The sequence below is a fragment of the Barbus barbus genome (genome assembly GCF_936440315.1).
Source record: "Barbus barbus genome assembly, chromosome: 35".
NCBI classification, from domain to species: Eukaryota; Metazoa; Chordata; class Actinopteri; order Cypriniformes; family Cyprinidae; genus Barbus; species Barbus barbus.
In genome coordinates, this window is record NC_136763.1 from 5120275 (window position 1) to 5148213 (window position 27939).

A 27939-nucleotide genomic window follows, 5' to 3' on the forward strand; every position below is an offset into this window, starting at 1 on the left:
GTATATGATTAAAAAATGCATTTAACAAAATACAACTTTATTTACTTAAAATTTTATTGATATATTGATTTATTAATCGTAGAAGGCCTGCATAAAGAAAACAAACAAATATATATATATATTCCAGTACATGCAGTATAAGCCTTAGCACTGAGAAATCACAAGGCATGGCTTTATTCTGAGAGCTATCGGGATGATGGGAAGCTGCTCTCAGCTGGCCAATCACAGCATGCTTACACCCCAAGGCATCAACACGATCCACAAACTGACCCCTAACAAGATCCCCTGGCGCTCTGTGCTCAGTAGTGCTTCTCAGGGGACTTTGGGTTCCAGCAAAAAAAAAAAAAAGAAAAGAAAAAAAAGTTAGTTTGAGAGTTATTATTCTGCTTGCCAACAAGAATGTCTAAGAATAAGTGGAATAAGAATGTTTATCGTAAACTCCAAAGTAGCTGTTTCTGAAAACCTGAACTTGTAAAGCTTCTAGCCTTGAGAGGGATCTAAGAAATCAGTTTACAAGAAATCAAAACTAAGTCCTTTGTGGTTTTGAATTGGATGTTCTTTTCTCCCTCTGATAAGGGACAAACATATGTCAAAAGTGAATGTGTTTACTGCCCTGTGCTACTTATGCAGGCCTGTTGTCTTTAGTGACCTTATGGACCTGTATTTTGAAGCATGTATTTGTTTTTAAGACACTTTCAAAGGAATCTGACTTGCAATGCCATTTATTAGTGCTTGTAGAACATGAATGACACATTCACTGTAGATGTGTACTACAAAAAGTAATCAAATGCAATTATGTCACCATTCTTTCAACATGAATCATGCCTTATGATTGCAAAGCGCACTACAACAGTGTTCATGACAGCAACACATGCCATTCTATGAGAACTGTATATGCTGTCGCCTTACACTAAACCTACATCTAAACCTCCCCTTTCAGGAAATTTTAAGCATTTTTAGATTTTCAAAAATCTTCATTCTGTATGATTTATAATTAAATTAGAAATCTATTAACATTCATTTAGAAGAAGAAGAAAAAACGAACCATATAAACATATATAGGCCTGTGTAATATACATATGTAAATATTTCCTTTTAATGAATAGAAAAATTAATAATGGATCAAATATCAAATACAACCTTTCCAGAGATTGCTGCTAAATAAAACTAAATCTCTTTCTTGCAGTTGAATAGTAGTTATCTTAATAGTTTCCCTAGTGTGAAGAATAGCCTAATTCATATTGATTAATTATCTGGGGTGCACTGGGTGCAGTGAATGTATTACAGCCGTCGGAAACATTTTCAGGAAGACAAACATAATTTAGTTGAAATTATTATCCAGGGTGTTCTTAAATTAAAATCAACCGCTTCCTGACGCTTGTAAATGAACTCATTAACACACACGAATCCCGTGATCTCTGCTCGGCCTACTAAAGGGAAGGCTGGTTGAAAAGAAGAGTCTGGGTAAGAGTGCGTTCATGAATATTAATTGCGTTGCGTGACTGGACGCTCCGGAATGGTTACCAAGCAACGCCTGTGCGATCTATTTAGATATTCATGAGCTAAGCGTTTCCCATAGTAGGATTCGTAATATTCGCCAGCGTTGCCCGCCTAGCGACTTCCTCCTGTCATATAGATGCGCAGGATCGAGCCCGAGTCAGATGGAACAATGTAACGGATCAGAGTTGATAGCCTCAGTCGAGAGGTTACTGATTAATCTCGGTCCGGCTCCATAACCATAGATAAGCGCTCGAGATCCGCCTGAATGACGGGAGAATGACCGCAGGTCCGCATTGAGCATTTTAGTGTCTTCTTTTCAAGGTAGGCGCAAGATGTTACTAATTAACCTGGGTCTTTTAATACCATATTGTTACCTGTTATAACATCTGTTTAACTGTAATTTGTTAGGCTATTTATTTTGTTCATTTGCAAAATATGCGAATAATGCATTAGCGCTCTTCCAGTGATGTGCTTGTAAAGCCATAAATGACACTTGATTAAGTTATGGTCTAATATACACTGAGTGTTTAAACTAGCCTATTTTAAAAACTATCCTTTTTTAAACCCTTAAAATTCTAAATTTAAAGGTTCCAATCAGAACCTAAAACAGAATCTTTGACAGTTCCAGAAAGAACTTTATACTCTAGTTTATCTTTAAAGAACTACAAACCTCAGACCACTGATCCTATATAGAAAATATGTTTTAAAGAACTTTCTAACGAAACCATCATGAACTCAAGTGCACCACAGAGCTTTGATTTTTAAAAAGAGACAGATACTTTTACACAACTTTGTACCGTTTGGCCCTAAAAAAGGTATTTTCGCACTATGTTCCAGTGTCTGAGTTTAGAATGAGTCTTAAATGAACAGAATAAACGTTTTTTACTGAGGGATATGCGAGCGAGGTGTTGATGCAGAGCGAAGCGTGTTAATTTACGTCGTGCCATGCTGCGCTGGATTTGATCGGACTACTAAATAGGGATTTTGTTTCAGTGTGGAGGTAATGAGCAAATTGTTGCTGGCTCGTATCCTCTCTTCCTTCTGCCGTGCCGAAAACACTTTTCTGGGTGCTTGTTTCTCTGAAGAATCGCCTGAAAGTTTCGTCAACTTAAAAGTAGCCTATATCACGTCAGAGTCGGTTTTTGAGGTTTTTACGTCCGGCGGAAAGTGACTAAAAAGTGTTTTTTATGGAAACTGTATTTAACAAAAGTCGTTGTCCAATCTATCTATCTAGTTTAACTAAGTTTTCAATGTATTAAGTTATGAACTTATAGACATCTCTATGAGTGTATGAACTCTTCTAGTCAGGTTTATGGGTTTTCAGAATTGTAACTTTATTATCCTCTCAAGTTATTGCATAACAATGAGTTTATGACTGCACATTTAATTACAATTAAAGCAGCAATTAAACCTAAGTTTTCAATTTAGTAGGTTGACAGGCTATCTCAAAGTTTACAATGACTTCTGAACGAAACTGAAGAAAGCAGATTTTTTAAGAGCTAAAATAATTTAGGAACTTATAATAGATGTTCTACCCTTTGGCAGGTGACATGTCGACCTTATCAAACTCAGGCATTGAGTTGTAACATTACCCTGGCTCCAGAGACCTTTAAATACATTTAAAAAACAATTTACCACGTGGTGTAAAGTGAGACATCTCCAGCCCTCCAACTGCCCAGAGCTGGTTAGAAAGTTTTAGCCGTGTGCCTCCAAGAGACTCTTGCAGTGGATGTTCATTACAACCCTCAAACCCTTTTGTCTGGTTTTTATGGGACATTTTGTGAGACATCAGCTTTGCGAAGAATATTTCACTTGGATTTTTTAATAATTTTTTTTGCACACAGACTAACATGTGGCTTTCTTTTGTTATGTCTTAAAGGAAAATTTGCTTTGAATGGGGAACGTAATTTGCATGCTACCCAAGTTCAGGCAGGATCTTACACAAGCCTGGAGACGGGGAACGCACCTGCCTCTCTTCCTCGACCTGTAGACTCATTCATCAGCACCAGCCGTCTTGAATGGGATAAACTATCTCCAGAGATCAGGTGAACGGCTGATCTAAACTCAAGTAAGAGCATCAAGCTTCTTAATTTCTTCTTAATTGACACTTTACATCCTAAGGCCTCCGCATGGTACTCTGGTCGAAAGATCAAGACAAACTGTCCGACATGTCCGCTGGAACGGAAAGGATAGAGATGAAGAAAGAGGTGGCGCTGCCAGCGTTCCACCACTCCAACGGGTCGGTCCATCCGGTTATACTACCCGACATCCCCGAAGAGGTGCCCCAGACCCCCGGGGAGTATGAACTCACAGAGGCGACCTCCATACCGGACCGCAGTGATCAGGAGAACGAGCGGCCGGACATGGTGGTCCTCGACTGTCGGGCCAACGCAAAGGGCCAGAGGGAAGAGGACGCGCTCCTGGAGAACGCCAGCCAAAGCAACGAAAGCGATGACACTAGTACGGACCAAAGCCCGGTGCCGCCGGCTCCACTAAAGGAAACATCCTTTTCTATTGGACTCCAGGTTTTGTTCCCTTTCCTGCTGGCAGGGTTTGGGACAGTTGCAGCTGGCATGGTTCTGGACATTGTTCAGGTGAGTAAAACCCAATTGCTTGGTGTTGAATGTGGAATACAGAGTTAAATCAATCAATTAAATCAATAAAAAAGATCATAATATTGGAATATATTTGAATATTTCATATTGCAAATTCTGGAATACAGCTATTTTTTATCCAAAGAGACTTAAGTACACTCTTAAAAATAAAGGTTCTAATAGAGTTTTTTTTTTGTCATATTTTGGTCTCCCAAAACAAACCTTTCAGTGAACCATTTTTCTAAGTGTAAATAACATTTTAATAATTTAAAGAAACTTTTTCTTTTTTTGTGCATGTAATGAAAAGATTCCATAGATGTTAAAGGTTCTTCATAGAACCAATAAAGAACCTTTATTTTTATGAGTGTATTTTTCATCTTATTTCTGTTAAAAGAAGCACTCTATTGAAGCATAACCTTTATAAATGTTAAAATGCTATAGTAAAACTCATTCTTAGGTTTTGCATGCTTGTGATGCCATTGGCAGAATGCCATCAGTCAGGGTTTTTCAAATGCTACCTGGTACTAAGAACAACAGAGCATGTCAGACGCTGTTCAGAAAACAGGTATTTTCCAAATAAGCTGTGAACATGTGCTGTTCCACGCTAAGGGTTGCCCCTAACAGCATGTGGAAGGGTGTAGTAGTGTTGATTTTCATGAAGAGGACAAATTCAAATTCAAAAAGTGACAAATTGCCACTAAAATGCATTAGATAGATAGATAGATAGATAGATAGATAGATAGATAGATAGATAGATAGATAGATAGATAGATAGATAGATAGATAGATAGATAGATAGATAGATAGATAGATAGATAGAACTTCCTGCATGTGTGTTTTTATGGTTGGTCTATTTAAAAATAAAGAGCACATCCCAGCTGACAGGTTGTACATATTTTTTTAAGGTCAGTCCAATAAAGATAAAGGCATCAGTCAGCGATACCATAAAAGATCCCATTTAGGTTCCCCAAAAAAAGTTCTTAAAAGAACCATTTTTATTAGTGTGAAGAATATTATATATACACACACACATGCATTTATACATTTAAGAAAAATATGTAACGTTTATACATTAAATATATTTATATATGATGTAAATTATAGGGAAAAGTAATTCAATTATAGTAACTAATTACTTGGTAACTAGTTACACCCAACACTGTATGGAACCATAGATGCCAAAAAAGAACTTTTATTTTTAAGAGTGTTAAGTGGGTAATCTGTACTACCTACAGGAAAAAAGTTACTCTACAGATACAATACGACTTCCTGTTGTACCCTGGTAGATGCAAAAATGGTTAACCGCTTGGGGTTTTCCAAAAACATTGTGGGTACAGAGTCTCTGAAGAGGCGTGTTGTTCCATGTAATACTTACCTCACTTCCTCAGTTTCTCCTGTGAAAGATAGAAATCACATATTTAAAAATCCAAAGAGTTTATTACTTATTGTTGTTTTTTGAGGAAAGGGTGTAGACCTGTGGATTGGTGTAGGGTCATTTTATAACCAATTGTGAAAGAGAATACACTAGTTGTTATTCAAGTACAGCATTGTAGAAGCCATGAGGTTTTACTTGACTACATAATACAGTCCAGAGCTCCACACCTTTTGTAGTCTTAACCAGCATGAAAACTTGTTTTTCAGCCGACTTGGTGATTTTGTCTTTTACCCAGCTGATGTGGAATGTATTGTGCTAGAAAGCTCTAGCTGTTTGGGCTGAAGTCTGAATGTGTAAAACTATTTTTACCACAAGGACAACAGACTAAACATTAAGGCCTGACAGGAAGGCAGTTAGGGTTTACCACATCCACCGTCATCTCATTTTGATAGAATTCAATGCAGACAGACAACATAACCTGTCCTGTTCTAACCTTCCATCAACTGAGATCTTATAGCGAATTTCTGTGTAGTTCAGTTTAATGTTTGATCATATCATTGTCTTCAATGACTCACAAGTGCAACTGACTGATTTAGAGTTTTGTGCCAGATGTCCTGTAGAGTAACTGTGGACAGGAACAGGTGCCAAAATTGTGCTTCCTTTCTCTCCTAGTGTCTCAAAGATCAAACAAATGACTTGTTCTGTTTGCTAAACTGCTATAAATCATCTAAGTTCCTTAAAGAGTTAACATGTAAGATTTGAAATTAATATGTAGCCACGCTACTAAGGCTAGTGTCAATATAACTTAGGATTTAGGGCAGGGAGGCCCTGTCCTGTAGAGTTCAGTTCCAACCTGGCACCCTGGGTTTAGGGTGTGTTCACATCCTTTACATATTTATTTTTATTTATCCCTCTGTGTTGTTCATCCCACATTGCAGTGTTACACATTTATAGGTATTCAGGTATTTATTAATATTTTGAATTAGCTTTTTTCAAATATATTTTCAGTTTTTTTTTTTCATTTTTATAAATTTTACTAATTTGTTATATGCTTTAGTTATTATATATATATATATATATATATATATATATGTGTGTGTGTGTGTATGTATGTGTGTGTATATACACATATTATATTTCAATATTTAGCTGTAATATAATTTCATATTTTTATATGAAAAACTATTTTAACTATTTAAATAGTTAACTATTTTTATAAGTTTTATTAGTTTTAGTTAACCATAACAAGCACTGTCTGTGCTATGGACACAGTAAATCATGCCTCAAATTATGTGGCTTGTTGTTTTTACTTTTTAACTGAGCAGACTAATTCAATTTATGTCCCATAGACTTAACTTACTCTCATGTTTCTTTCTTCCGCAGAATACAAAAGAAGGTATTAAAAAAAAGTAAATGAACCCTAACGTTCTTCTGAATATCTTCTTTTGTATTCCACAGAGGAAAAGAAAGTCATACACTCTATAGAATAACAGTTATTTGTTGGCACTTATGGTTCCACGAAGAACCTGTAACATACATGGAACCACTTAAGGTTCTTTATAGTGGAAAAAGGTTCTTAAAATGTACATTACACTAAGAAAATATGTCTCTTTTAAGAAGTTTCTGCTGAGAGGCTAATTGGGAAACCCAAAATGGTTCTTCTATGTTATCACTGTGAAAACCCCCTTTAGGAACCTAATTTTAAAGAGTGTAGGTTTGGAACAACATGAGGTTGAGTAACTGAGTAACTATCTTGAAAATCATAGCATGTGTTCACCGGTGTTAAACACAACCCAGGTTGGTAGAGTGTCTTTAGAATTCCTCTGTGACCTAACACACTGAGCCTTGGAGACCAAGGTGCTGGAACCGAGGAGCATTGCCAGCCAACATTACACAATCCTGCAATCCGAGCCCCTCCTTCGGTTGCATGCCTGCACTGCTGTGCGTCAAGTTCGCAGAACCCTTGGAGGCATTGCTGCTGCGCTGTTGCTTGAAGACAACATCGTACTGGGGGAAGGAAATAGACAGAGTAGAGGAGGTTCAGTCAAAGGGAACCAAAGACAAAGTGGCTGGGCGCCAGCTCCCAATTGATGTTTGTCCTTTTTTAAAAGTGGCCCCTGCACTGCCAAAGACTCAAGGAAAAAGAAACAGCCATTAAAACCCACCCACTGGAAGCTGCGCCACTCGAACGCTTTAACTAGTGCTTTTTGCCGCTATTTGTAGAAGATTTTGTGTTGTTGTGCTATGTTTACCATTCGCTTTTTCTTCAACGTTACGTTAGCGATGCCCGCCATGCTTTCTCGCTCTCTCCATGTGCTGACAAGATGCTAGAATTGATTTAGCTAGTCAGTGTCAGGCCTGTAATTGCTGTGCACCAGTGGGAATGAGTCTAAAGATAAGCACTCCTTCTATGTATTGATCTATACTGCCTGCTGCTGCATTGCATCTAAGGCACGCAGCCTAATGGAAATAAACTGCCTGCCAGTTACCGGAGTCATCAACTTCATACGTCTCAAGTCAGATACTTGGAAAAGGTTCAAATGGACCAAGGCATCAGTAGATCTAAAATTGGCCTGAATTTAACTTTAGATGATAAGCTCAGAGATTTTATCATTAAAAACAAGTCGATTGTTGACATGCAGTAAGACTGCAGAGCTATACAATGAAAATTAGTTCATATTTGGTGTGGACGGTATGGCAAACATGTCATATCACAATTGCTTCTATTTAATGTAATGGATTTCTAGGACATATAATTCAGATTTTAAACTTTCTCTATGGAGTGTCTCTACTATGATCACACTTTTTTTCTGTTTTTAAGTTTTAGCACCTTGTAAATTCATTTCACCATTGAGTAGACTAGGTTCAATCAAATTTTCCATAAAACAGACTATCAAATTGCAGCTAATGATCAAAAGCGAGAGATAGCAAACAGATCTCATTTAAATAAAAATCCATTTTCACAGCTTTACTTCCAACGTAGTTTACAGAAGATCTCTAGCTGTTGTTGGACTTTAATGTTCAGTGAATGTTTGAACTAAAAAGGGTCTCTTTCTCAATAGCATTGGACAGTATTCACAGAGGTGACTGAAGTCTTTATCCTGGTGCCTGCTCTCCTGGGCCTGAAGGGGAACTTGGAGATGACCCTTGCATCCAGACTGTCTACCTCGGTAAGTTCTTTAGCATAAAATTTAACACAGGAGCTTTCCAATGGGAATGATTCAGTCATTTTTTTGAGCATAAATAGCTTGTGTATTCTTTAGGTCAGCACAAGATGCAGATAAAAATGATGAAAATGCTGGGGAAAACTATGTACTCAAGCATATTTATTGACGTCATATCACAGATGTTAAAATCATACTGAACCCTTATCTGAGTTTCATGACGCAATTTCACTTGCATTGTATTCTTTCTTTTGTCTGGATGGTGACTAATACTTTGTGCAACTTTCAGGTTTGTTTGAGTTTTATGTAACTTCAGCTTGAAATATGAAGAATTATTCCTGCTGTCAGAATGAATGCATTAATATTCTCAGTTGAAGGAAAATATTGGTATACCTGGGATTAGAGTATTTTGATAATGAGCCTTTGGTACTTTATGTATGAGACATGTGCTATTACTTTTAATTCAAGAGACAAACAATTTTTAGCAGGCTAATAATAAAACTGTCTTTCTCTTTCAACTTGCTTGTATAAACACTCTAGCAATGCCCTGGCAATGACCACCGTTATACTACTGCTCAAATTTTTGGAGTCAGTCAGAATATTATTTTTGTTGTTGTTGTTCAGCAAGAATGCATTAAATTGATCAAAAGTGACAGCAAAGACACTTATAATTTTACAAAATTATTAAATGCTGATCTTTCTATTCATCAAAAAATCCTGGATAAAAACATGTCAGACTTCCCACAAAACATTACCGATAATAATGAGAAATGTTTCTTGAGCAGCAAATCAGCATAATAGATTTCTGAAGGATCATGTGACACTAAAGATTGGAGTAACGATGCTGAAAATTCAGCTTTGGTCACAGGAATAAATTACATTTGAAAATGTATTAAAGTAGAAAACACTAGGGCTGGTCCGAATACCATTTTTTGAGCTTCGAAGCTTCCATAGGAATCAACACCGAATATTCGAAGCTTCGGAGGGAGGGGCTGAACATATTCTTCTCTCTAATAAAGGCAGGAATCTCTGTGCGTCTGTCTGCCTGTTTGCATTTTTATTGTGTCGAGAAACGTTCATCCAATGACTTCACACGCGGCAGGTGTGTTGCTGCGGACCCAAGGGAGTGCAGTGTTGCATTTTGGTGCAATATGGACATGCAACACGTTCATAATTAATAAACATTTAATAAACTAACAGAGCGAGCCGGAAGCGAACAGCCATTTCTAGACCTGGAAAAGTTTAGTAAAAGTCATGGAATTTTATTTTACATATATATTTTTAATCTCTGTATAATAGAATTATATTTAATCAGGTCCTGAATTTGTGTGTAGGCATATCGCATAGTTTTACTCATTCCCGCAGCTTTCGAGTTTATAATGAGGGAAAATCTTGCAAACATTTATTAAATATAGCATGTAGGTTAGATGAATAAATAAATCCACACAAAATATCAGATTAAATCAGTCATTTGAAAACAGCGTGAGTGATTCAGCTGGACCGCGTCTTCTCTCTTTCACTCTCGTTGTGGTCTCAAAGCGGCTTCATATCGGCGCATCTCGTCTGCACTACAAGAGCTACAGCACGCTGACCCAAGACTTTCGCTCGCATCTCGGGACAGTTGACAGAAAGAAAACGCATGCATCGCATTCGGTTTTGTGATAGCAGAGGGTCCGTTCACATGTCGCGTCTTTTGCGCGCTTAAGTTCATTATTTCAAATGTAGATGTGCAGCAAGCGCGCTCATAATATAAGCGGGCTCGTATATGCTATAGGTCAGCACGAACGTCTTTCATTGGCTGGTGCAGATGTTCAGCCAGGCGGACAAGTTGAGAACCGTTTCGCGGGGGATGCCAGGTGTAAAAAAAAAAAAAAAAGGATATTCGAATCTAAAAATTGAAGATCGAATGCCAACCCACCCAACGAATATTCGAATAATCGAATATTCTGGTTCAGCCCTAGAAAACACTACATATATTTCACAAACATTACAGTTTTTAATGCATAATTTTATAAATGCAGCCTTGGTGAACAGAAGAGACTTTAAAAAATATTGTAAAAAATATAACGCCCCTTTTGAGCAGTGCATATTCTTCAGAATATGTGAAAAGTACGTTTGTTTGCTCGTTTTCTTTTGTCACCAATGTGAAAATTAAACATTTTCACAATGCTTCATTGTCCTTCGCTGCAGTATGTTAAAAGTAGGGTAATAACTTGAACCGTGCCCTATTCTCTGAGAGCTTAATAGGACATCATGTACAACACTATGGTCAAATTAATATCATTTTAATCCTGTTAACCACATGACCATGCACTTCCCTTAGTTTCGCTCGGAGCTCCTACACTCGGCTAGTGTCTCAGCTAGACGTGGATGTGCCAGGTTTGTGGCAAAGCCAGACATTCTTTTGGGCAGTGGTTCTCTGAGCTCTCGCCACACGATTACGTTTAATCATAACACATCCTTAAGCAGCCCACGATAGCTGGTTAAATCTGGGAGCAATGCTGTGATGACATTGTTTTTCATTATTTTTGAGAGCAATGATTTAAAGTAACTATAATTAGTCATCCCAAAGTTCAATTTAGTCATCATTTGCTAATTTTCATGTCATTTTAGCCCTGTAGAAAATAATGTGGTGTAGGAATGACATGAGAGTCAGTCAATAATGTGAACATGTTTGTTTTTAGGTGAACTGTACCTTTAAACTGTTCCTTGTAATTACATACCTCATTAAACACTTTAAATTAGTTGCAAACCCTCACTCGGGGAAAGTTCATCTGCCTTTTTTGCTGGAATCATCCAGTGATTCATAAGTAATCAGGTGAACAGAAAGTATCAAGCCCGCGGCCTTGAGGTCATCTGAGTGCTGTAAATCTACACTAAGTGCTCAGTTTCTCCGAGCCGCTGCTAATTATCAGCAGATTAAGAACACTGTCGGTTTCTAATGCTCTTACTTCAAACATAAATTAGACCCACATGACCATATTTTTCATTTTTTTGTTTCTTGCCTTTGAAAATTATTCCTCTTTTTCATAGTCGGTGTAGATTTTTGCTCATCTCATTGTGGGTCTTTTTGGAGTATTACAAACTTGACCCATTTGAATAGCCTATCAAATGTTTCAGTCCCCTGTCAATGTATTTCCTATTGCAACAGGAACTTGGCGTAGGCTTGTACTTTTTTAAAAATAGCTTTCAAAAGGTTTGCCCTTTTTTTAAATAGCTATGATTTGCTACTATGTGGCAAGTGGCATTAGTGAGAATTTTATTGGACAAAGCTTAAGAGACTGCATAATGCCTTCAATATTTGTGGCCCATTTTTCTGGAAGAGAAACACTCTAAATGTGTATATTTTCTAAATTCTATTTTGTCAACATGGCCACAAACAAGTTTGTTTTGTTTTTGTGTCTGTGTAGTTGTTTTTTTTTTTAATTGATCAAAAGTGACAGTAAAGACATTTATAATGTTTATAAATATTTCCATTTTAAGTAAATGCTGTTGTTTGAACTTTGTGTCCTGTGAAGTTGTATCACAGTTTCAAAACAATAAATAAATAAATAAATAAAGCAGCACCGCTCTATTATTGTTACATTTTAAAATATATTCAGATAGAAAACAGTTATTTTAAATTGCAATAATATTTTACAATATTACTGTATTACAGTATTTTGATTAAATAAATGCAGCCTTGGTGAGCATAATAGAGCATATTAATGTATTATTATTATTATATTGATTTTTTGTGCTTATTGAATTTTGCCTATAACTTTACCTTTATATGATGTAAAATTGGATGTTTAAAAAATAAAGCTGAATTTTGTTTCTGATTCTAGCTATTTTGAACTATTAGGTAGTTAGTTCTGAAATGTGTTGTTGGTCTTGTGTCATTGCACAATGCCTGGAAGGTGACTAACCGCTCTCTATACAGTGTTCCAGTAATATTAAGTCAGAGGGTGTTAGCTCTTGATCCTATTAAGTATTACATCCCGTAAACTCTGTGCTCGCTTGACAGCTTGCTTGTCAAAATGGTAATGGTCACATAAACGTGTATCTTGTTTCTACAGCACAAAGCACCTAATCTGGCTCTCTGCCTTTATCTAAGTTTGTGGACTAAAAACCAGACTAAACGTTACGTGTCTCCAACCGTTGCCTCTGCCAGAGGTTCCTCCCATGTCTGCCTCAGAAGTGTGTGGTTTATCGTTTGTAGAAGTCTTGTGTGCGTGACCACCGCCGTGTTTTGCATAGAGTGATTTGCGTAAAGCATATCATCATTGCTCGGACCCCCGCTTATCAGTAAGCGACAGCCTGTTGAAGGAATAGTTTACCCAAAAATGAAAAAAAAATTATTCACTCATAGATTCCACATATTATTCCAGTCTTGTATTATTTTATTATTTCCGTGAAGCGCAAAAGTCTGATATTAGGCAGATTGTTCACGCTCAAAAAAAATCGCAAAAGCGCCATAAAAGTATCATAAAAATACAGCTAGTGTGATTTATTTCAAGTCTTCTGAAGTCATATAATAGCTTTATGTGAGGAAAGATCAAAATAATGTAACTTTTATTCTGTCCCTCTGGCGAAGCCAATTATTCATATCCAATTTGTGAACAAGTCATACTTATACTGCAAAAAATCATCTGTTGGGCAATAAAACATCCCAAAAAATACTAACACTGCAATATATACACTTTGTGTGTGTGTGTGTGTATATAGGATAGGATTCAATTTATTGTCATTGCACATGTAACAAGGCAACGAAATGCAATACATACATATATACATACAGTGGCTCCTGCAGGTGTACGGCTGTACGCACTGTGCGTACCATGAGCGCTCAGACTGACCTGAGATTTGCCCCGCAAGCATTTCAGCAGTAAATTATAGGCCCGTGTGTCCCGTATTCTGTCGACTGAACCAACCATGCCATTAATAATGAATGTATCAATCTTTTGCATGCCAAAGTCAATTTCTGCTTATAAACATTACGCCAAATAGAAACAGAAAATCATGCTACACGCACTTTCATGAGATCGGTAAACAACAATTCATTTGCAGCCTATTTTACAAACGGGAATACAACGAATTCATGACAATGATTTACATTCAAGCTACCCGTAAAATTTATAGTGAAAAGTTCTTTAAAATCATCTAGAATGCATGGATTAAAAAATAGGCTAATAATTCACATATCAGACAAAATTGCATTGCAGAAAATCCTTAACATTTTAAGGTATTCAGAGCAGAGCAATATAAAAAACAGAAAAATCTGTTTTAGGCTTTTCCTTATTTTTATATTTTAAACGGTGATGAAAAATGACTCATTGGATGTGCCTTTAGAGAGAAATGCATCTTTACGGATGACATAATGAAAAAGTTTTTGTTTTCGATTTGAATTATTTTGTAGTAATTTAAAATATTTATCATATTTGTGACTCAATTCGGTTTCGGTTCATCATTGTGAAGCGCTCCTGTTCAAGACGAGACGGCAAGCACATCCTCTGCTTTCCTATTTATTTTATGAAAGCACAAGGTATTATTGATATTGTGAATGCACACAAATAAAAGTAGACCCTTTACAGTTGCGAATGATGTATTACTCTTACTTTTATGAGCAAAAATTACGGCGTATTTTAAGTTGTTTCCACTATCAAGAAAAAAATGCAGGTGAGCTCTCTGGCGCCTCCATGTCCTGCAAAGTGCACTTCAGCTTCCACTCTTCACACAAACGATTAGATATGCACCTAGCGCACATTTATATAGTCCAAACATTTAAACTAACATTGTGATATGCTTGAACTGTTTATATCTATAGATTTTATTTTAGGCCAATCATGATGATTTGAGAAGGCTAAATTGATCAAACATAGGCTATGATCAGCTCACTGTCTGCCGCTAAATGTAAAAAATGTATTTAATTTAACGAACAAAAAGTGCTCCAAACGTTTTTATAAATTAACTTTTTAAAAAACGAAACAAAATATAATCACTCTACATTACATACAACCCCCCCCCCCCCCCCCCCCACACACACACACACACACACAAACACACACACAAAAATAAAAAACCCTCGGAAGAAATCCTGCAGGCGCCCCTGTATACATACACACATAAACATACTTCAAAATATTTCTAATATCATGAGGGTGAGTAAACAATGACAGTATTCTAAGTTTTGGGGAATTATTTTTTAACCTTGCATGAGCAGTGAAAGTAGCCGAGCCAGCTGTGTTCCCCCCTCATGCTGTGTGTGTGAGCGCTACACAAGGCAGGACGCAGTGCGGAAGAATCGCTCTGACCGCCGGAGTGGGGTCACCTCAGCGAGCAGCAGGCAGTTGGCACCGACTCAAGAGCTCCTTCCTTTTGCCTCATGGAGGCCCAGTGCATGCACGCACACAAGCTGATTTGCTGTTATTGTAGTTTGAGTTACAACAGAAATTAGATTGCAGGAAAAAAGAAAGAATTGATGTTTTTCCTTCTGGTGAACACTAAATGGACTACAATCATTTGTAGACACGCAAAATCGATTATTGGGGCTTTAAGTGGCTGTTTTATTACTAGTGTTAACGCTTAGGGTTAGTGATTTGAACAAACCCTGAACTCTGAGAATTAAACTTTGCCAGTAATGCATCCTGCCTCAAATTGCACTGTTTGTTTAGGAAATAGTATTGTTTAGAAGTGATCCGATTGGGGGGGGGTTATGTTGAGCAATAAAACTTAATAAATTTTCTAAAAAATATCTAAACACCCTTCAAACAAGGTACTTTTACTTGAAAGCAAACTATTTATGCTATGTTTTTATTATTTATATTTATGCAAAAAACTATTATGCCTGTTGCGTAATGAAACTAGTTATACAGCGAATTATTTGACTTGAAAGCTAAATATTTTTTATTAACAATCAAATTTGTACTCAAATAAAATAGAATTTAAAATTATATTTATTTCTGCAATGTTTTTAATTATTTTTGTTTATGCAAAAAAATATATATATTTGCCTGTTACATAATAAAACATACCAAAAATTAGTTACTCTGCAAATAAATGCAATGTTTTGTCTTGTTTTGAAGTAAACAAATATATATTTCTAATATAACATGAATTTATTTTGTTATTTATTTATTCAACATAATTTAGTGAGATTGTCTGTTGAGAAATAAAACACCCAAAAAATAGTTACACTGCAAAAAAAAAAAAAATTATATATATATATATATATATATATATATATATATATATAGTCTTTTCCAGTAAAAAAAAATCTAAATGTCCTTCAAACACAATGTGATTTGATAGCGACGCTAAATATTTATTTATTTATTTATTTGATTGATTAATTGAAAACTATTTCGTGAGGATTTGTCAATAGGGTAAGAAAATGTATTATTTATATTTCCATGTAAATGTGTCTTGTTTGAAGGATGTTTATACATTTTTACTAGAAAACAGACTTAATATAAAAAATACTGATTATAAAAAAGGTTGCAATTTTACCTTAAATCGAATAATTTTAAATAAGTTAAGTCAACTTATCACTTTTTACAGTATAACAACTGCATAGAAATGTGTAGAAAACCTTAGCAATGGCAAAAGAAACGTCAGACAACACCCTTGCATTGGCAGCGACTTTTATACTGGCAAGAAGCACGCACATATTCTACAGAATATGTTCAAATCTGGTTTATTTTGTCATGCATGCAGTGTGTAATTGAGTTTTTTAAGCAGTGAAGTTCACAGGAAGCTCAGAAGTGCTACAGCTCTTTAGAAACATAATGAAAGGCTACAGTGAGGTGCACTGAATGTCTAAAAGAGACTGCTGGGCTGTCAGCCTCTGTGAAATGCATTCTGCCCACGTACTTAGGCTATTCTACTTCCTGTCTCATTTAGGAAAGACCACTGGTTCCTCCACATTGGTGTTGGGCTGCTGTACTAGGCTTTTAGTACCTTTTCAGACATCATGTAGTGCTGATGTGTTTACCGTTCAAATAGGAATTTTGAGGAGGACATTTTGACCTGTCCGTTTTTTTTTTATTTTGAAATAGCATACTGTACCATATCTGCAATATGTATTCTATGCATAAAATGTCATTTCTTTTTCTGTATATGTGAAATACCCAGATAGCTACAGTATACCTCATTTTGCTAAAATATACTCCACAGTGCAGTAGGATTGAATGCACCTTCAATTCCCAGGTTGACAAATAAACCATATTTATCATATACTGTACATATACATACATACCTTTTTTTTGTTAATTATATATTAGGACTAGTAATCTGGATTACATAATCACAGTCCAAAAATTAAGTACTTGTAATTAGATTAAATTTGAATATATTCATAATCAGACTACAGTTACTTTTTTATTGATTACTTGATATTCACACAATAGCAATAACTTATTCATAATTTATTGATTATCCCTAATTATTTTTAATCTTTTAAATTTTCCCTTCTAAAATACCTACATGGCATGCAGCTAAACAAATAATTTCATTTTTAACAAGTGTATTATTTTGATTGATGTTATTTTAAAATTATTTCTTTTAATTTTACATTTGTGTGACTTAATTCATTATTAGCTTTAGCTTTTCATTAAACTCACAAACCCCATGAACCCAGTTTGAGAAACCTTGACATAATGTAATGCTTAATTCACTTTATGTTGTTAATAACAACGAATGGATTATATTTTCTTTGCATATTAATATCAATATGGTATAATGTTATCCTATTTAAATCAATGTGATAAACAAGTTACGTAAAAAGTTATCAAAAAGTAGTCTGATTATATTACCTAAAATGTATAACGTAAGTAAAATTTGTGTCATGTTATTTGGAATATAACATGTAAATATGAAGTTTCATTACAAAAAAAATGTAAATGAAACTTCATATGACCCCTTTAACTATAATAATCCTGCAGTGTTGTACTCAGTAGGTAGTATGCTAGTATTACATTGCAATAGCCCATGATTTGTTATATGCTGTTTTTCAGATTAGTATGCTATCATATCGATGACTCAGAGCTGATATCCAGAAAACGTTTTGTTTTCATAGGCTTTTTTGTTTCATAAGACACAAATATCCTCCTGAGGCAGGTAGTTTTGTCCCATCAGAGTGGGTCCAGGTCAGGAAAGGCCTCGTCCCATGATACGGAGAGCTTCTGTTGGGCCAGAGCCACTTGCCATTAGTGTCTGTACGGAGAGAGATGAGATAAGTAGGGAGAGGAGGATAAGATGCATCTGTCCAGCTCATCAAACCCTCTTTTGTCTTGTGAACTGACCACTGTTTGTTCTAGTGGAAGCTGGACCGAAGGCGCTTGAGCACCAACAAAATGTATGTTTCCTACCATGTATGTTTCATTGTTTCATTTTCATGGGAAGATCACAGATTAATAATGATCCTATCTGTTTTGTGGTTCTTGAAGACAACATGAAATATCTCCTGCAGTGTACTTTGTGTATTTCAGAATGAAACAGAATATCCGGTGGGAATGTAGGACGGAGATTTGTTTTATCCACTGGATCATGAAATGTTTAACTATGCTATTATTAGGATTATTTAGCATGCAACCCATCCTACACCATTCGCACTATGAATGATTCCTCTAATCATGCAGCTTTTCTGAGCATATCAGCTGTATGATCAAAAAACAAAAACATGCATCTAAACTCTTAAGTGAGATCAGTGTTGTTCACTCAGAGGAAAGTGTGCAGTGGTTAAACTATAATGGGAACATTTGTAAATGGACTTCCTGTGTTCTCGCTTCCCCCCCCTCTCACCAGGCTAATATTGGACAAATGGACACGGCCAAGGATATGTGGAAAATGATCATGGGAAACCTCGCACTAATTCAGGTTGGAGACCTTCTAAAAATATCAATCCTGTTTGTGTAATGTACATGCCAACTCTTCAATTCACAAGGCTTTGACAAGCATATCTGACCGTGAAATAAGCAAATAAGCATATGAAATCTGATGTATACCTACCAGATATTAAGTTTTCGAATCTGAATAAATTATTAATCTTTTTTTTTTTTTTTTTTTGCTATTTGGGACACATCAGATTTGAAATGTCATCAGTGTTATTTTAGTATTATTTATAAACTATTATAATATTTTTATTTAGATCAGTTTTTAGTTTAGTCATTTTGTAGTGATTTTTGTCATTTTTATTAGTTTGTTAAATGTTCATTTTCATTTAAGTTTGTAACTAACATTTACATTTTATTTCAGCTTTAATTTACAGAAAATTATTTTTAATAATTTTAGTTAACAATAATAACACTGCGCATCATACACAGTGTGTAGTATTGACTGAAGCTGTGTCCAAATGTATATATTTCAAAATCTTATGTACTGAACTATATAGCATTCGCTGTATAGTCCATATTAAATGAACGAACGAGGCAGCTGTTTCAGAAGAATCCTTTACAGTCGGGATGGTCATTCCTAAAGATTTGTCAGATTTGTGCGCAATGTGAAAAGTCATTGGCACCGAGTCACATGTCATATGAGGTTTGACTCCAGACGGCATGCTTGACTAAACAATTATGTAATGATTGGGTGATGTATTTCTTGGAAATGCCCCTTAAACCCAATAATGGCATGTGTACACTAATGATGAAAGAGAACAAAATAAACTTGACATGAAGACTTTGAACTTCAGGAGGGTGGGAGGATGTTTAAAAGAGGTCTCCTGATTTCAGGTTCAGGCCACAGTGGTCGGCTTCCTGGCTTCCATCGCCGCAGTCATTTTTGGCTGGATTCCAGAGGGCAATTTTAAGATGGGCCATGCCGTCCTGCTCTGTGCCAGCAGCGTGGCCACCGCATTCATCGCTTCTTTGCTGCTAGGTGAGAGGATCGTGACATCTACACTCTTAAAAATAAAGGTTTTTAATGGCATCAATGGTTCTATGAAGAAACTTTAACATCCATGGAACATTTTCCTTTCCTTATGATGTGCTTTGTATGTGTTACTTTTAAAAAATATCTGTCGTATTAACCATGTAGAGACATACTAGCTGAGATGAGTAGCAGCTTATGCTTGTTTTTGAACCTGGAAGTACAAAGCAGCTCTAAGGTCTCATTTCATCACTATAGTGGAAACATATCCTCCAAACAGGAGGTATCAAAAACGAAGAATGTCTAATTCCACCATTTCAACGCTAACTTGACAAATCTTTCCTCTCCTCTTCCGCCCAGGTCTTATCATGATCGGGGTTATCATTGCATCCAGGAAGGTTGGCATCAACCCAGACAATGTGGCCACCCCCATTGCAGCCAGCCTCGGTGACCTGATCACCCTGGCGCTGTTGGCTGGCATCAGTACGGGCCTGTATAAGGAGCTCGGTGAGTGGACGCCTCAGTTCTTTGGCTGAGCTCTTTGGGAACATTGCCGTAATCAGATATCTACTGTCAGTGCATTTTGTGATCCAAGTGCAGGCAGATATATGAGCAGGCACACTAAAGTTTGTAGATTCACATATATTTTAGCAGATAACTGATGAACTGAATGGCCTAGAAACGTAATTATCTTTCCTCTGTTTCCGAGTCGACTTCAGTGGAGGAATAAGAAACTATCTTGGCAGCTCCTGAAATGAAACATTTGCATGTCTTAACTGAAGATATCAAAAGTCAGTTTCATCTTTAATTAGCCATGTTTTGGCACTTTCTGTATCATAAAACTTGCTCTGCAGAGGAACTGCCACAGTCAGGGAGAAAATGGCATCTCAACACTTGCTTGGTGTGGTGAGTGGGGCGGGGCCGAGAGCCGTGGGAACGGAGCGAGGCCGGTGGAGTTAATGATAATGAGCGACACCTGCGACACTCACCGGTCTCGAGTCCCACGGAGGAGCTCCGGAAGGATAAAAGGAGGAGTGACGACAGTGGAAGACGAGAGAGGACCAGGCCTGGATATTATTTGGTGTTTTGTGTGCGGCAGTCGTCCGTGAGGGGCTGCCGCTGTACTTTTACGTTTGTTTATTGTGATGATTAAATCCGTAAATGTTTGCCGGTTCCCGCCTCCTTCTTCCCGACCTACGAACGTTGTTACATTGGTGCCGAAACCCGGGAGGAAGGAGGGACACGCTGTCAGAGAGCCCTCGCTGCTGAGGGGGATCGCGGTGCTGAGGAGATCGGGCAGCAGGGAGTAGCGGGGACGGCCGCTGGCTGCCCGAGGCGACGGTGGTGCTGGAGCGATGGAACATCAGGTGGGACGGAAGACTCGCTGCCGTGCTCCTGGGTCGAGGAGGGGGGCTGCCGTCCGAGAGGGAGCGGAGGAGTCGGCGCCATTCGCCGAGTGGCCGTAGCCTGCTGCCATCCGCCATGATGGGGAGGAGCAGGGAATGGGGGACTCGCTACCGGATGCCCTCGACCGGAGGAGCCATCGCCGTCCGCCAGGAGGCGGGGCGTCGAGCCGTCCACCAAAGAGGTCCAGTACCATCGCATGGCACCGCGAGTGAGAGCCTCTCAGCTGGTTGAGGACCAACCAGCAGTGTGTCCGGGAACCGGACCGATTTTTATTTTTTTTCCTCTCTCCCCTCTCTCGTCTCTGTCACTCCTCATCCTTCCATCTCCTTTTCTCTCGCCTCGTCTGTCCGTACCCCCAGGTACGCCGCGGCCGCCCTGACGGGTCCCCCCCAGGAAGGAGGGGGAGGGGGGGGGGAGTAGAGCGCAGTCTCGAGGGTACCCCCCGGCCTGCGAGGGGCGATGGGGGTATGTGGTGAGTGGGGCGGGGCCGAGAGCCGTGGGAACGGAGCGAGGCCGGTGGAGTTAATGATAATGAGCGACACCTGCGACACTCACCGGTCTCGAGTCCCACGGAGGAGCTCCGGAAGGATAAAAGGAGGAGTGACGACAGTGGAAGACGAGAGAGGACCAGGCCTGGATATTATTTGGTGTTTTGTGTGCGGCAGTCGTCCGTGAGGGGCTGCCGCTGTACTTTTACGTTTGTTTATTGTGATTATTAAATCCGTAAATGTTTGCCGGTTCCCGCCTCCTTCTTCCCGACCTACGAACGTTGTTACACTTGGTGATTTAAAAAGAAGAGTAACTTTACTTTTTTCAAGCTAAAAATACAGAAGAAGAAAGTGCAAGTGTAATAGAATAAGCATGTCCAAGAATAAGCATGACTATGTATACAGTATGTTTATATGTGCACATTATATGTGCATTATATTTATATTTAAACAACCATCTAAAGGTTTGGGGTCTGATTTTGTTTTTTACTAAATTAATACTTTAATTCATCAAAGAAGCATTACCAAAAGTATTAATTTAAGGTACATTTAGAACAGACAAAAATGTGTGACTAAGTTGCGATTAATCGCGAGATAACTCATGACAATCATGCGATTAATCACGATTAAATATTTTAATCAATTGACAGCCCTAATTTATAGTATGTATAACATATATTTTTAATGTTCAATTTAAATATAGGTGTATATGTATCATTTCTAACTTGTGAAAATGTATTAAATTTATGTCAATAAATGTCATTTTTTTCCATACAGAATTCAACGATTATGCCAACCCAATGGTCTGTGCCTTCTTCGTCGCCCTGACACCCATCTGGGTACTTATCGCCCGGCGGATACCTTCCACCCGGGAAGTGCTGTACTCAGGCTGGGAGCCTGTCATTATAGCCATGGCGATCAGCAGGTAGGAAGCACACCGATTAACAGAAAGATGCTCCATTTCCTCATTCCTCTTTATGATGGATGAATTACTCGTGTGCGGCTGACAGCAGTATGTCAATCATTTACCTGACACCACAGATGCGGTATCTTTGTGTCGTTAAAATTAGATTTGACTTCTTTTGAAACAGTGTTGGAGGCCTCATTCTGGATAAGACAGTATCTAACCCTAACTTTGCTGGAATGGCAGTTTTCACTCCCGTCATCAACGGTGAGACTCCTTATCTCCTTGTATCTTATGATTCAGTGTTTCTATTGGTTGTGTTTACTAGCCCTCACTATGACACACCAGAGATCATTGCACACTTTGTTTGTTTTGCCCTGCTGCAGGTGTGGGCGGCAATCTGGTGGCGGTTCAAGCCAGTCGAATCTCCACCTACCTGCACATGAATGCCTTGCCCATAGCAGAGCCGAACCCAGTCCCACAGAAATGTCCCACTCCTTGGAGCTCGTTCTTTGGCTCAGGTGAGCGATGTAAACAAACAGCAGCCCTGTTGTTAGCAAAGACGTAATCACTAAATATTGATAGTTACATATTTCCTTGTATTGTGTCTCAATAGCTGTGGTTCCATCCACTTATTTTTATGCGCATTTTAGGATATCGCATAAAAAAACCCTGGATGGAAACACCAAGATGTACATAAATTCTAAAAATATGCATAAAAACTGATGCGTTCAACTAAGCCTGATAAAGAAAACATGCGCATAAACTACGATGAAAACACTTTTACCGAATAAATTCCTTATTGTGCATCAAAAAAGACATGCAACTTATCAATGAGACGACATAAAAGCACCTGAAATGCTAGTTTTGTCATTCTAAAACGCTTGAGCAAAGTCTCGTCAGTGTTTTGTTATAATTAATATGCATGCCCAAACAGCAGGCTCCGAATTATCTGCGCACTCTGAAGCTCGTAATTTATTGTATACAAAAATTATTATAAACAGTGCCTTCTCTTACTACAAGCAAATTCAGTTTTTCAGGAAGTGACGATTTTGTTCTCTTCAACTAGCTGAATGGAAACTGTGCTTTATTCGCAAAAGTTTTATGCGATATTCCAATTTTGCGCATAAGTTTAATAAGTTTAACTTTGTATGGAAGCATACAGTAGCTAATGACTTCAGTCATGCTCCTGTAACAATGTACACTGACTCGCCCTACATTTACTCTCTCATCAGGTGTCAACGCACGTTCTGCCAGAGTGCTCTTCCTCCTGGTCGCTCCTGGTCATCTGGTCTTCCTCTACACTATTAACTCTATGCAGGGTGGACACACCACTCTCACCTCTGTCTTCATTGCATTTTATCTGGCCGCCGCTCTGCTTCAGGTATACCTGAGCAACTGTTTCTCATTACAGGGAAATGGTTCAACTGTTTTATTGTGCTTCTGACCTACATGAGGGAAGTTTGAGTGAATCATGTGAAAAAAAAATGTCTGGGTCATGTTTCAAAAAGGAAATAATTGTACTTTTCATGAGGAACATATTTTAAGATCTTTAAGACGGTTTTGCATTAAATTCTCATTACTATCATGAAAAAATGGAATTCAATTTACAAATACATCACCGTTCAAAAGTTTGGGGTATGTAAGATTTTACAATGATATGCTTTTATCCAGCATTAAAATGATCAAAAGTGACAGTTAACTCACCTAAATGCTGCTTTTTGAACTTTCTATTCACCAAAAAAACACAGTTTCCATAAAATAAATAAAGCAGTACACCTGTTTTCAACATTGATTATAATCAGAAATGTTTCTTTAGCAGCAAATCAGCATATTAGAATAATTTCTGAAGGATTCTGTGACACTGAAGCCTGGAGTGATGATGCCGAAAATCACAGGAATCATTTCAAAATATTGTATTATAGAAAACAGTTCCTTTAATATTTCACAAGTTTTATAAATGCAAAAACATTAAATAATTACTAACCCCAAACTTTGAAATGGTGTATATCAGACACAAAACAAATGTATTTATTTAAAAATGTTCAAAAATATGCATATATATTTTCCATCCGCTGACACATTGTCTTGTCTTTCCGTCTAGGTTGTGATCCTGTTGTACCTGGCAGACTGGATGGTAAACTGGATGTGGCGTCGAGGGATGGATCCAGACAACTTCTCTATTCCCTACTTGACCGCCCTGGGAGACCTGCTGGGGACAGGCTTCCTGGCTCTGTGTTTCCACATCCTGTGGCTAATTGGAGATCGGGACACAGATGTGGGTGATTGATCCACACTGCTTCCTTTGACTCTGTCCAAGCAACACAAACGTCTTTATTTATAATGCCACATAGAGAAATAATATCTATATTGTTATGGCTACTATGGCTACCATGATTATATTGATGACAATTTTGCTTTAGTATTGATATGTCATTTCGTTGTTGTTTAGCTACTGGGAGAACAACAATCCTCATTATTTTTCAATGGGGATGTTCGGCCCGATTTTACGGCCAGTTGCGTTGGCTGCATGTAAAGATGACATCGACCTAAACTTGAAATATTTCACGAGAGGCAAACGAACATAGAATGCTAAATCACCAAGTGCTACAAAATAGTGATTTGATGGCGGCACTCACAGCCTTTGCCAAATACAGACAAAAATAAACTAAATATTTGGACCATCACAGAGTGACCTAAATAACATTTCAGGCTAGAGACTGAAAGAGTCACTTAATAGCAGAGACTGTATCTCAAAGGGGACCTTTTGACAATTAAAACATGCATATAAAGTAAAACGCATAGAAAAAAATCCCTATTTAACACGCAATGCTACGTTTTCAGGATCTAAATTTGCTTTAGTAGCTCTGCTTATGGTTACAGAGAGAGATAGTAACCTAATGTGCTTTTATTGTTTAATTGAAATCCCTGAAATACTCAAGTTGTGCAATGAGATGGGTTGTTTACGCTCAACACCTAAAGGATAAAATATCAGACTTTGCCTCATTTGCATAGGTACATTTCTGTTACGTACACAACAGTTTCACCCAGTCAAAGGCCTGTAAGATTGCATTAAGCTTCTCAGGCCGTTATTGTGAAGTCCATATCCGTTAATCTCCAAACTCTCTTCTGTGGACTCAAAATACTGGGACAGTTCATGTATTTGTAGTGATGGTTATTTTAAGGGCTGTGAGTTAGAAAATGTCAGTTAGGACCCTTTTTATCAAACCAGAAATCAAATTTGACAATGTACTTTTAAAGGCTTTCCAAATCCCAATGAATATTCTATCATATAGAGTATATATAAAAGTTGACCCTTTGCTAAGCTCCGCCTCTCTGAATGAACTGGAGTTTCTATGAGTTTTAGTTAAATTGGCACACAAAGTGTTCAAAATTAACTGGAAATTATTGTCATTTGATTTGAAAGGAAGTATACATTGCAAAGCACTTTATTTGCCGTTTTCCTTTAAAGAAAATAAATTACCCAGTAACATGATCAAAAAATGCAGAGCCTGCAAACTCGAGGCAAACACGCTTATCACAGTCAATTAAAAAGAGAAAAGGCCCGTTTCATAGCTTAATGACCCTATGGATAGGCTATATTTTTGCATAATATCTGTAAAAGGCATTCTAAAACTATACTGTAAAATGATTTTTCGAAGCTGTGAAATAAAGCAAAGATTACTGGAGTATATTTTACAAGAAAATACCATTTCAGTCTTTCTATGTCACGCTTCAATGTGCTACTTGCTAATTCTTTGTAATTATTCGTGAAATTTGGCATTGTCTGAGAGAACCTTGTTAAATCCTACACCAATTTTGGAATCTATCTAAGCCTGTTTGTTTTAACGCAAAGCTTATCGAAGTGATGAATTCAGTTAGTTTAAACGAAAAAAGCACCTGCTCATTGACAGGAAATGTGAAATGTGCTCTGCCTCAAAAGCCTTTTTAAAATACGTCTGAAGTATTTCTGTAGAATTATGCAAAAAATGCTAATAAAAAGGGCTATTTAGACATCTGTACCACTGCATGCTAGCTAAAAAAAAGAGCTGTTGAACTGGCTTTCTGAATATGATTTGAAGCCATGCTTGGTTAAATTCCTCGAAAGAGAAGAGAGGTTTGATTTTGAATGTTTTTATGAGATTAATGCCACTCAGAAACACTTGAAAGGCTAACAGGATTGCTAGCAGCTAATCTGTACCTCAGTTCTCAGCCATAAAAATCTCTAATCAGAAGTTGACAGTAAACTAATGTATATTTTAATGACTAGCAAGGCCTTATAAAGCAGCTGACCTCTAGTTATGGACAGTGTATCAATGTTAGCCTACCATTACTAAAGGGCTGCTTAGAAACATCGCTTAATTTGCACACATTTCATATAATATACGACATATTAAACATACCCCCTTTGTTTTTACTGTACACTTTGTTTTCTGTCCTTAAATGTCTGATTCTTTAATTGTGCAAGTGTGTTAAGGCGAGTTCTAGTGTTAATTCGTTTAATGTCACAATAGATCAGATGTACTGTAATGTCAGAGTATGCCACAAGAGGTTGCACTTGTGCAAGGACAGCATGCAGCTCCAATGTGCAGACATGTTTATGGATTCAAACATCACAAATATTACTGTGCAACTGATCCGGTGCTGCCATTGTACCATGACAGCTCTCTATAGTTGTGAATATTTCTTCAGGGGACGGGAGGCTTTGTTTATTTATTTCTATAGATGTGACAAAGCTATTTGTAAATAATATATTTATTCTATAAATGTTTATTTTTCATTTTGTTGCATTTTTCTTTGCATTGGACCAGTAGAGATGTTTACTGTACGTCTTTTTTTTTTTCTTCTTCTTAACAAATATATCAAAGTTTGGTGCCTAATATTCCAGCAAAACCTCACACTCGATCTGGTTCGGTGAATTGAGCGTAATATGCCTTAACAAATCACAAGCAAGGCTCGACATATAGGTATTATAGGTTTTCTGATTTTTCTATGAGATTTTTTTAATTAATGGGGTTGATTTTCATATTGTATTCTGTTGATTTGTGTACACAAATCATCCCATCTGTTGTGTTCTTCCATGTATCGGTGGTAAAGTTATCCAAAGCAAAGCCACTGAGATCCCCATGAGTTTTAGAGGAAATTAACATTTACTTGGGTTGTCTAATTTGTCACATATTCCCTCTAATCTGTAGTCTGCATATAACTTCCTACAAGAAAACGTAACCTTCCATGAGTTAAGATGGCCTTGAGGATCAGATCCCAGCCTCTCAAGCAAGACTAAAGCAAACTTACCAGATCATCCAAGAGTGTACAGCTAGTAATGGTAACTGGTTATCTGAGTTCTTTGATTTCTGCCCCAGCTGCTTCAATCTGACACTGAAGGGGACCTAACAAAGGTACTTGTAAATTGCTGGAAATAAAAGATTATTTTATTCGTACAACTGCCCTGTGCTTTTCTGTTTTCATTTTATTTGGCACACATGCTTAGTAGTAAATCATGAAAAATCACAGTAACATTGATATGTCAATTGTATCAACAAACTGTGGCTTTTATAGATAAAAATGTCTGCTTACGACAGCGTTTATTGAAACTGAGCTGCAAAAACACTGCAAGTCAGACAAATTATTAATTATATGAACGGTCACATGTGCAAATAAATAA

At 37.4% G+C, this 27939-nt stretch overlaps 1 protein-coding gene across 2 annotated transcripts; it reads left to right on the forward strand.

Annotated features, from left to right (window-relative positions):
- Positions 1-1619: 1619 nt before the first annotated feature.
- Positions 1620-27714, forward strand: LOC306855219 (solute carrier family 41 member 1). 2 transcript variants are annotated; one of them, XM_079393736.1, is made up of 12 exons: positions 1620-1821; positions 3380-3545; positions 3622-4094; positions 8532-8639; positions 18417-18488; positions 19340-19484; positions 19836-19982; positions 22148-22295; positions 22462-22541; positions 22661-22795; positions 23510-23658; positions 24379-27714. In XM_079393736.1, exons 3-12 carry the CDS (start codon positions 3630-3632, stop codon positions 24562-24564), a joined length of 1635 nt encoding a protein of 544 aa, XP_079249862.1. In that variant the 5' UTR covers positions 1620-1821; positions 3380-3545; positions 3622-3629; the 3' UTR covers positions 24565-27714. The 2 variants fall into 2 exon arrangements, with proteins under 2 accessions (XP_079249862.1, XP_079249863.1); XM_079393737.1 differs by having other exon boundaries at positions 3380-4094.
- The last annotated feature ends 225 nt before the right edge of the window (positions 27715-27939 follow it).

Excerpts from the sequence above, each read along its gene's own strand:
- LOC306855219 (XM_079393737.1), top strand. The coding sequence starts at position 3,630 with ATGGTACTCTGGTCGAAAGATCAAGACAAACTGTCCGACATGTCCGCT. Across the intron at positions 19,983-22,147 it reads GGGCCTGTATAAGGAGCTCG|AATTCAACGATTATGCCAAC; the intron begins GTGAGTGGACGC and ends TTTTCCATACAG. Across the intron at positions 22,296-22,461 it reads ATAGCCATGGCGATCAGCAG|TGTTGGAGGCCTCATTCTGG; the intron begins GTAGGAAGCACA and ends CTTTTGAAACAG.